The sequence below is a fragment of the Lactuca sativa genome, chromosome 1 (assembly GCF_002870075.4).
Source record: "Lactuca sativa cultivar Salinas chromosome 1, Lsat_Salinas_v11, whole genome shotgun sequence".
NCBI lineage: Eukaryota > Viridiplantae > Streptophyta > Magnoliopsida > Asterales > Asteraceae > Lactuca > Lactuca sativa.
Genome location: NC_056623.2, coordinates 235,695,310 through 235,706,801, shown reverse-complemented (window position 1 = coordinate 235,706,801; position 11,492 = coordinate 235,695,310). Strand labels below are relative to the sequence as shown.

General features: G+C 32.9%; 1 protein-coding gene across 1 annotated transcript; it reads right to left on the bottom strand.

Moving 5' to 3' along the window:
- Positions 1 to 3,547: 3,547 nt before the first annotated feature.
- On the bottom strand, positions 3,548 to 10,655 carry LOC111896254 (starch synthase 3, chloroplastic/amyloplastic). Its single transcript, XM_052764835.1, has 15 exons — positions 10,292 to 10,655; positions 9,762 to 9,834; positions 8,313 to 9,488; positions 7,741 to 7,955; positions 7,290 to 7,560; positions 6,991 to 7,169; positions 6,646 to 6,753; positions 6,439 to 6,548; positions 6,258 to 6,363; positions 5,928 to 6,098; positions 5,499 to 5,627; positions 4,997 to 5,311; positions 4,819 to 4,930; positions 4,128 to 4,251; positions 3,548 to 3,969 (listed from the first exon to the last, which is right to left on the bottom strand). Exons 1-15 carry the CDS (start codon positions 10,418 to 10,420, stop codon positions 3,840 to 3,842), a joined length of 3,348 nt encoding a protein of 1,115 aa, XP_052620795.1. The 5' UTR covers positions 10,421 to 10,655; the 3' UTR covers positions 3,548 to 3,839.
- Positions 10,656 to 11,492: the final 837 nt, after the last annotated feature.

The window sequence follows — 11,492 nt, the reverse complement described above, 5'->3', positions numbered from 1 at the left end:
CGGCTTCAAAAATATATACCCGATTAGCATTACACTTTTATTTTATTTTTGTTATTAGAACATTATAACCTAATTATAACATAAAGTTGGGTTGTATTTTGATGGAATTGCAATAAGTTGGTAGATTTTTCTAATTACATTGGTATAATAGAAATAAATGAAAGTACTTGAAATGTCATAATAAGCATGTCAATGAAAATATATTGATATTTCTTGCATTTAATCCATGTTTTATCTATTGTGATAATTACATGCATTCAGTCGTGGACCCCGGCATTGTATATAGAGTAGGAGAAATTTCAAAGAGAATACTTGCATATTTAGATTTGTAACTTTGCTCGATTGAATTCCCACCCCAATTCTTTTGTATTAGCGATACGATGTCGCTACCTTCAGGCACAATCCACATCCTGGGAAACAGTTTCAATAACAGATGTGTTAAATGCAAGAAAGAGCAACGTACTTTCATTATATATTTTTTGAAAAAAAAAGATCAAATGTTTTTCAACCACTTAAGGAGTTGATAAACAAACAAGATATCGAGAGAAAGTCTAGAAAGTTTGTGTCGCACCCTCTTCCCAAAATATTGCAATTTCTGTCCTATTAACATCGGTTCCAGTCCTATGTATGTCAAACACAGGACAACTTGTTCTGTTATGTTGCATAACAAACGGGCCTCAAAGGCCTAATATTGTCTGAAAACCTACTCTTGATATATAATAATGGACAAAGGGCAAATAATCTTTGATTCTTAGACACAAGCATGGGTTCCCAAAAATGGGCAAGATTTAAATTTGCTGAACAAAACTTAAAGTCGTGGATATATTTTTTTTTTTTTGTCTTCTATCGGTCTCCTAATATTGTTTGAAATCTACTATTTATGATATTGGACAAAGGACAATAACCTTTTTATCAAAATCTGTTGTCACACTTGATAAGAAATGAGATGAGAGAATGGGTCCCACAAAAATAGGCATTTGACTTGCAATTTCATGAATCACGATGAGCCCACTATGTTTCTTGAAATTAAAGATTTACCCATTTCATAAAAATGCAAATCAGCTTTTCATATAGGATATTAACACACACACAGACACACAGTAACCGTGATGAGAAAACAGATTACCTGTTGGTAAACAACATGCCAGCGCAGAAGCTGAAAATCCAAAGGAACACTGCCCACGTCTTGTTTGAAAGATTTCTTGAGGGTTTTTCACCTAAAAAACTTTTATGATTTGATAACATTTTCTTCTGTAAATAGTTTTATCAACACGAAGTAATTACGAATCCAAGAGAGCAAAAAGTGGAACAAAATTTTCGAACTTCTCTCTCCTCCTCCAGTATGTAAAGGGGAGAGACGGGGAGATCAAGAATTGACTCTTTATTCTCCAACCTTCATGAATGTGATTAGTTATTACAGTAACTTATTATTCTTTCTTAATTAAATGCCCATTTATAGTAAGAGAGTTACATGAAAAGGATTTAACCACAAAGATAATAATATGTATGCATATGTAGTTATGTACATACATATATGAACTCTGCGACAAAATGTTATTTACTAAATATGTTGCAAACCATTAATTCAATTGAAGTTTCAGTCATGATAAGTAAATTACATTGTTGCACTTTCGTTTTATCAATAATATTTCTACAATTCCACTTTTGATCTTATCTACTTTTTATGATAAATATTATGGCTATACATACATTTTTATAGAGAAATTGATCAATATTCAAGACCATCGATTTTAGTTGTTTTTCCAGAGCAATGGTTATGAGAAAACTATAGATTCAGATAGTTGTTTCTCTAGAGCGATTTTTATGAGAAAACTATAGATTCAGATTAAATGTATTTAGATTTTATATATTACTTAAAATATAATATAATGATATATTTAAAGGATATTATTTTCCCATACAAAGGATATTTGCATTAATTCACCAAATATATACAAGCATATAACAGGGCTATACAATATGGACCCGAAAATGGGCCAAACATAATACAACTACAAATGATTCTGTGTACATTAACATCTCTGCGGTTTGATTGAAGTTCAACTAGATCGAAATTCGTGAAATAGAGATGTTGGAAGCTCTTTGCTGAAGATGTATGCAGTGTTTTAAAACATGGCGGACTCGGCCTCTTACTGAGGCGAGTTAAGCCAACTCGGTCAAATAACTCATCAATCGGTCAACCTCGATCAGGTCCAACTCGGTCTAACTCAGTCAAATGGTCAAAATTCACATCAAAAGAAGAAAATCAAGAACTGCAAGATTAATATGTATATTTTATACTTTATCTAACCTACTAACCCTAAAACTAAAGTAAGGTATCGGATAGATGAATTGTATATGTTTCCTCTCTCTCATTCTCATCTTCAAGAATTTCATAATTAAAATGTTTATTTTTTTGAACTCGTTTTAACATTCGAACATGTATACATTTTATTGATATTTCATATACATTGTTATAAATTTTAACAAACTTATGATTTTTCATAGTTATAATTTTGCCAAAATTAATTTATATATAAAATATCATATCCGAGTACTCCATGAGTACTCTTCGCCTAGGGGAGTAGTCCCCGGTCGATCGAACAAGCAAGTTTTGCAACATTGGATCTACGCATATTGGGAACTTGATGGAAAGCTTGAACATGTCCCAAGGGGATTAATTCATGAACAGAATGAACGTCCATCTCGATGTGTTTTGTGTGTCGATGTCGCATTGGATTCAAGGAAATGTAAAAAAACGCTTAGGTTATTACGATAGATAATAGTATATTTAGGGGTGAGGACCACGAAAGGAGATTCCCGCCTAAAAAAATGTCACGGCGTTTTGAGGACCAGGAAAGGAAATTCCCGCCACAAACAACATCGGAGTAAGCAATGAGATCTGAAGACGTAGATACATGGAATTGTAGGCAGTAGTCTAGGGTGCCTCGCATATACCTTAAAATGTGTTTAAGCGCTCAAAAGCGGGTCTCACAAGGGCATGATTGAATAAGTACATATGCTTAATGACATAGGTAATATCTGGTCCGGTGAATGTGAAGTACTATAGGTGCCAGCAAGGCTGGCAATACTCGATGGGATTAGCGATCATAAGTCGTCCAATTTAGACTTTAGTTGTCTAAGCTAGGGTATGACAGGATTTGCAATTAAGCATACATGCATGGTTAAGTATATTTGTAGCATACTGAGACTGACTAAGAAAGAGGCCCATAAAGGAATGGGTAGCAGAGATCCTGAGATGGATGATAACTGGTCCTTCATAGCGGTGGATGATGTTGTTAGAATAATATCATCGATGTAAAGACCAATGCATGGGTGTCTACTTAAGGCCGTATAAAGACCAATGTATGTGGCAAACATGATCACATAGCATAAAAATGGTCTCTTGTAAAGTAGTGTGAAGGAAGACATTCTTGACGTCAAAATTGATGGATGAATTAGTAGGATTTTTGGAAGTAACCGGAGACGTAGTCGACTCCGTGGAGGAGGGAAGAAGTTGTTGCAATAGAAGGTAGCCTCTGAACGATTAAGGAACAATACATTCTATTAATCATTAAGTGGTTGAAATCGTTCAGCATTAAATAGTTCGGTTTTATCAAACAACCCCTAAGTTTCACCTTCCTTAAGTTCATTAAGTAAAAAAGAAACATGTTTCCATTTATTAACCACTCTAATCACAAAAAAAAAAAAAAAAAAAAAAAAAAAAAAAAAAAAAAGATCATGTAGACATGTACAAAATTCTTCTATGGCTATTATTTATTCTAAGAAAAAGAAAAAAAAAAAAAAAAAAAAACTTCCTGATTTCTTCCTATCAAGTTTTACTTTCGAGCCGCGTGGTAGAGCTCCAAGTAGTCGAGAGCGGGTCGATTCCATGACCAATCTTGCTCCATCACCACTTTGCATAACGAATTGAACCAATCCCTACTTTCATACCATGCAGAAATCGCTCTGTGCACAAACAAACACCGAAACCATCAATATTTACTTTCTCATAAACAAATTATATATATATATATATATATATATATATATATATATATATATATATATATATATATATAATTTGCTTATGAGAAAGTAAGTGTAAGAGAGTGGTGTGTAGTTGCCTGTTGACAGCATAATCGACACCAGCAGCATCCGCTCCTTCAAAATTGAATCCGTTTGGTGAGAGACCTTGTGATTGCGCTCTCTCTTTATCATGTTCAACGTCAAATACAGTATCATAAAGTCCTGCAAACAAGGTTAAAAAGGTAAATTTAACAATATATATATATATATATATATATATATATATATATATATATATATATATATATATATATATATATATATATATATATCGACTTTTTCAAGTTCACAAGAATTATAATCTTTGTCGCATATAAACTACATAATCTTCTATTTTGGTAGAGCGTTCAATTCACAGTTACCTATTTTGTCTATTGTCATCATTGAAAGAATTATGATGACGATTTAAGTCCACAAGATTCCATTACTTTGTCTTAATTGAAAGGTATTTTATACGTAAAATAAATTGTCTAAACTTATCAATGCACTGTATTTGGCATTGCATCTGTAAGAATAAGTAAAAACCAACAAAAAAAAATGTCATGTATAATGTTTTTTCTACATTAACATTTTCGTAATATGTCAAAACTCATTCATTTTCACAAACTATAGTGTTTTTTGGAATGTTTCATTTTTACCCTTAGATGTTTCATTGTATAACCTATAAATTGAAAAAAAAAAAAAAAAAAAAATAGTTATATAACCACTATTAAGTATTAATATTAATACCTCCAGTTTTCCTCACAATAGGAATTGAACCATATCTCATTGCAGTGAGTTGAGTTAGGCCACATGGCTCAAATATGGAAGGGACCAAAATGAAATCTGCAGCAGCATATATCTAAAAACAAGAGGTCAAAAAGTCAACAAAAAAGTCAAACCAAAGGTCAAATAATACATAACATACCAAGTGAGAGAGAGGCTCATCATAGGTCAAACATAGGCGTGCATGTTGATTATGTGTAGAATGCAGTTGACTTGCCAAATTTACAAAATCATTTTGGATACGAGGATCCGGGGCTGACCCTAGCAACACCACCTGGCTGCCCCGGTCAAGGGCCCGCCAGATGGCATGTTTGATGAGGTGGATTCCTTTTTGGTGAGTCAACCGGGTGATGATTCCAATCAAGGGTACATCCCCTCGTTTTAAACCCAACTTTTGTTGCAAGGCTTCCTTTGCAGCCTTTTTTCCTTCCACCACATTTTCCCATGTGTAAGATACCTACAATTTCAAAATAATAATAATAATAATAAATGAAATATTTTGATCACGTTTCCATGGGTCCCACATTCGTTATTAAATGAAAATCGAAATTGGAAAAAAAAAATCAATAAAGAACATGCAAGTTGACTTGATATCTATTCATGGATTCTTTAGATAAGAAATTATACGCTATATATATACTTACGGGAAGGAACTTGTCGTTAAATGGGTCCCACATATCCGGGTCAATGCCATTAAGTATCCCATGAAACTTGTGCAAATGAGGGGCAATCACGGGATTTCCAGCAACCTCCCGTGAATAAGTTGGAGACACCTGCAGTTGATGTAAGAAAAATGTTTGATCAAGCATGGAAATTTTTTGACTTAACTTCATTCTTTCCAATAATGACAATGTGTGAGAATCTGAACAAATGGTAACTGAAAACTTGTTCATTTTTTTCTTTCTTATTAGGAGATTATACTTTGAAAAGTCTACCCGATTATAGCAGTGTAAATTGTTTTGTATTTGGATGACATTACTATAATAAACAAATTGATGAAAGTACGTTGCTATTTCTTGATTTAAAAAAAAAAAAAGAGGAGAGGTAAGAAAAGGTGATAAGAATTAAGTTACCGTTGTAGCCTTGTCAGCATATGCCATGGCTTTCCCAATCAAAGGAGCCCCAAATTCAAGGTTATGAATTGTGAAGACAATTCTTGCTTTACTCAAACCATAATGCATATACTGATCCTTAAACAACCATGCAACTGGTGCACTAGACCAATCATGACAATGAATAACATCCTGCAAAACAAAACAACCAATCATAATTACACAAAGGGATAAATGCATGAATTACAAAAATCTAATTTCATCTGATAAGTGAAACTCTTTATGACTGATTAAATATAGAAAAAGAAATATATGAAATGAAGTATGATAACTCTTACACCTAAAGCTTACAGGATGAGATCCACTTTGAAGAAGGAATTCAAGAGCAGCATGACAAAAAAAACCAAATCTTTCCCCATCATTATTGCAACCATAAATGCATCCTTTCCAAAAGTGTCTGAACAGATACAAAAAGCTTGCATCAGATTTTAATTATATAAGATGTGAATGGTGAATTAGAGTTTTTTTTAACCCGTTTTGAGGCTCAAGAAAGTAAACAGAAAGTCCTTCAACTTTCCCAAACCAAATTTTAATTTCGGTCCCACCCCATGAGTAGCTCATATGGAAACCAAAGTCCTTCACCTACAACAAAAAGGAAAGTATTATTGCTTCAAGAGAAATTTAGAATCCAATCTTGATTGCTTCAATAATCATAAGTATTCAAGAAAGGCTTACTTACATTGCTAAGATTCAAGCAATCATACTTTGGAAGAATAATATCCACATTGTGGTTTAAATCTTGAACAGCACGAGAAAGACTAGTCACAACATCACCAAGCCCTCCTACCTGCAATTCCAAAACACACACACACACTTTACTAAAATCATCCAACTTTCAAAGAAAACGGTTAAAAATGAAATTTCTTGCGTTTAACTGTAATAGAAATTAAATGAAAGTACATAGCGATTTATTGCATTTTTCCATTGTTATTTTTAGCATTAAACCCTTTGTTATGTATATGCATTTGATATTATTAGAGTTCAATTTAATTATACAAGTAAAAAATGAAATTTGAAATATGACCTTTGCAATGGGAGCCATTTCAACAGAAATATGAACAATATGCATAGGGGGTTCCTTTGTAACTCCTCCAGACACAGGTATATGGTAATCCATACCATGATTATTGTCAAAAACACCATCATCACTTTCTTTCTCAGAGAACACAAAATCCATCAAATATGCATCTAGTGGGACCTTAACTGATGCATCACAATCAAAAAAAAAGAAAAAAGAAAGAAACTTTATCACAGATGTCAAAACGGGTAGTTTTATAAAAAAAAAAAAAAAAAACAGGTCGGGTTGACCAGTCAACAGCTTACCAGAGGTTTTGACATGCATCCCGTTATCTGCAGGCAACATTTTTTGAGGTGGAAAAAGACCAATCCGATGTGTCCAACGGTTAAAAGAGCATCTAAACCATACTTCAGGCTTTCCATTTAGAAGGGTATTTTTGGGATTATAGAAAACTGACACTTGGCTTCCTGCTTGGACATCAAGAGGATCTGTGTAAACTATATTCTTTTGTGACAACAAAAACGTTTTCATTGTTCTTTCTTTTGTTTCGGCTCTCATTCGTACTGTTTTCTCAGCCTGTAAATGAAAAAAAAAGGACACAAAACAAGTTATAGTGCTAAATGCAATGATGTAATAGGAAGAAATGAAAGCAGGATATGCTATAAAAAACAAACCAATGAAAGTATGTTGTTGTTTCTTGCATTTCAATATAAAAAGGTGATTACAATCCTGTGTGTGGTATCATGAAAATATGACCTTGATACGGATTTCTTCTTCTTTTAGCTTTCTTTCAGTCTGAAGTTTCTTGTAAATCTCGTGTTCTTCTTCAGCCCAAAAGAGATCTTGAGGAATGGATATGGGAACAATAGCATGGAAATCTTTGCGTTCATTGTTATCATAAACTGTTGCATGCTGAGGTGGACCATCAGCAAAAACCCAATCCAATACAAGTGAACGAGTGGGGACCACAACTACATAAAATCAAAGGTTGTTTACTCTGTAAGCGAACGAGTGGGGACCATAACAATATAAAAAAAAAAAAAAGTATACTTTGAAGATGTTGCAAAAAAACAAGGGATAAATGTAAGATATGCAACAATGTGCTCTTCCATTGATCTGTTTATCATAGCATCCTGCTTTTTATTTCTTTCTATTACACAACATTGTACTTTGAAAAATCTACCAATTATATTGATATAATAGGGTAAGTTTTCAAGGTATAATGTCTTAATAAGGTAAAAAAAAAAAAAGTGAAAGTAGAATGCTATAAGTGAGTAGATTTTTCAAAGTAAAATGTTGTGTAATAGAAAGAAATGAAAGTAGCATACCATTCGCATACCACCAATCACCATCTTTTCCAACAAACTTGTCAAGCTTCTCAACAATGGACAATCCATCTTTCCAATTATTATAACCTCCATGAATCCACAAATCTTTAACATTTGCAAGTGGGCCCACACTTTTGTTATAATATAACCTAACTGTATCCCCTCCTTTATACTCACTCGGTTCTATATACCATACACCATCAACAAACTTAACCGCTTTTTCCAAAACTTGTTGAATTATTCCCCTTCTCCTCTCGGCTTCCATGTGGGCCCGCTCTCTATCTTCTTCACTTGCCGCCTTCTCAGCTTCGATTTTTCTCTTTTCTTCCAATTCCCGTTCTCTCTCTGCTTCTTCTTTTGCAAGTCTTTCAAGCTCTCTTCTTTTTTCCTCAAGCAAAAGCTCTTCGAATTCGAAAATGTCCATTCCGCCCTCCACGTTTATACAAAAATCTTTCATTTCATTGTTTTCATAAACATCTTGTCCGTTAAAAAACACGAAATCTATTTTGTATGCTTCCTTTGGGACATTTATCCGGCATGACCACCAGTCGCCGCTCAGATTCGTTTTTTTTAATTTCACGGTGAAAGATTTATATCGCCAGTCGTTAAACGCTCCCATTATAAAGATACTTGATTCGTTAAATAAACTCGAATCAATTCTATTTAAAAATATTTCAATTTCTTGATCGGGTGTCACGAGCTTAGGATAACAAAACACTTTTTCGCCTTTCAGAAAAGTCTCGTTTGCAAGATTTTTGATTTCTTGAATTCGTAAATTTGCTTCCATCTCCTTTTTTCGCAGCTCTTCTTCCATCTTTTTGCGTAATTTTTCTTCAATTTCTAATTTTAACTTTCTAGAAGCTTCCTCATCATCTTCAATCTCATCATCACTATTCTTGATGGCCTCTACTTTCTCTTTTTTATTTATAATATCGTTTTTAACACTTTCTGCCCTTTGATTGAACTCAGGAACAGCCAATTGCTGAATTGTATGGATTTTACTTTCTCTTTTTGTGGGATTCACAAATTCTGTAGAGATAGAAGGATTGAGGCCTTCGTTACCTTCAATTGTTCTTTGATCTTTCCTTGGATTTGTAGGTTTGGGCTTAAATCCTTTGGGTGCAGAGTCATTTGCCCTTGGGCTTGAAACTTTATATCTCCTTTTTCTTGAGAAGTCTACAACATACACAATTGATGGAAAAATCATAATGAATTAGGCTTGTATCTTGAAAGTGATTATCTGATACTAATCAAATTTTCAAGTAGTAATATTCAATTTCTCTTGCACCACGTTTTACTGAAGCATATTATATTCTGATTCTGATTATTTACTAAAAAGTGATCACCTTTATCGAAATACCCGTTTAGAAATTAAGTCCCTTTTCAACAATTTTACTACTAAAAACTTCAACAATCGTTCGATATTCAAGTCAGAGCTCAACAACTAACCTGAACTTGCCATGATTTGGTGCGAAAACCCAGCAATCACAGAATATTTGTACCACGAACAAGATTGTGTAAACTACACATTAATATAATAAACAATAATTATCCCACGAATAAGAAAAAACCGAAGCTAATCAGTGTAACAATCTTAACCCAAATTAGTATTGATTGAATTCTTTTTAGAAACCGATAGCATCAAAGAAATCGTTCAGACTGGCAACTAAATGACGCTATCAAATAAGCTATTATAACTGGTAATGAATCCGATTATATGAACACCAAATATGATTAGAATTGCGAAATCTGTCAGAAAACGAAAAACCCTAAAACAATCAAAACTTAGATTACCTATAAATACACAACAATCCACCCAAATGTTCCCCATACATTTGCAAATTCGTAGGCATTTCATTCAAAAAGAAACCCACAAAATGACATTTCAAAAAAGAAACCCACGAAACGATATTCAATTGAATCGAACTTATATAGGATGAATTCATCAAAAATCAATGAAGGAAATGATTGATCGTTACCTGTGAAAACAAGTTTGATCTTCTGGGTGGATGAGACCCAATAAAAGGTTTAATCCTTACGAGGGTTTTGTCCCTAACAACTGTGTTTCCAAAATATGGAGGTGTCTGAAGCTGTAAAGATACTGCCATAGCTATCCACTGTCTCTGTTCTTGACCACAAATTCACCTGAAATACCCTCTTGATCTTTCTCACCTCCTTCTCTGTATTAGCGTAGAATCACTTTGATAACTGTAGCTCATCAATTACACAATTCGAGAAATGCACGAGAAAGAAGAGGTGTAATGAGAAGTGCAATACACGATTATGTTTGGTCTTGTGACTGTGTGAGTCTGTGTGAGAGTGAGATAGCAGCAAAATCTGGGCCTCAGGGGTCATACTGCAAATGCATGTGAGTTTGAAATTTTGTTCCTTTATTTTTAGAGTAAATTACAAACCATCCCTATACTATTCACAAAATAGCAGTTTTAGTCCAACTATTGTTTTTCTTACATTTATGGTCATATTGTCAAGAATTATATATCATTTGATTCATGTTAAAAAGAAAAAAAAAATGCCAACAAATCACCAGAAAATGTTCATTTTAATCTCTCATAATTCTGAAACTTAAATTTCTATTTATATCTATATAAAGAAAAATATCAAACTATACATATTAATTATATGGGTTAGAAATGATATATATATATATATATATATATATATATATATATATATATATATATATATATATATATATATGTAAAGGTTCAAATGAGAACCAAAAAAGGTTAAGAACCGTAAGAACTTCTAATTTTAGATGTTTATAAAGGGTTTAGGGTTTAGGGTGTTTATAAAGGGTTTAGGGTTTAGGGTTACCCTAAACCCTTTATAAACATCTAAAGTTAGAGGCTCTTACGATTGTTAACCTTTTTTGGTTCTCATTTGAACCACTCCCTATATATATATATATATATATATATATATATATATATATATATATATATATATATATATATATATATATATATATATATATATATATATATATATATATATATATATATATATATATATATATGACTATCATCATTATGATTATACAAAGTTGGATCCACGTCTTTTTATCATCAACAACAATCTCAAACTCACCAAGTACTACCTAAAACGCACCTCCTTCTTTGATGGAAACCGTCAAGAAAGACCACCGGTGATCCCTCAAAC

Bases quoted from the DNA above. Each gene is read 5' to 3' on its own strand.
- LOC111896254 (XM_052764835.1), bottom strand. From the start codon at position 10,420: ATGGCAGTATCTTTACAGCTTCAGACACCTCCATATTTTGGAAACACA. The intron at 6,549-6,645 runs GTAAGTAAGCCT...TTTTTGTTGTAG, and splicing joins ATTGCTTGAATCTTAGCAAT to GTGAAGGACTTTGGTTTCCA. The intron at 5,628-5,927 runs GTAACTTAATTC...CATCAACTGCAG, and splicing joins ATGCTGACAAGGCTACAACG to GTGTCTCCAACTTATTCACG.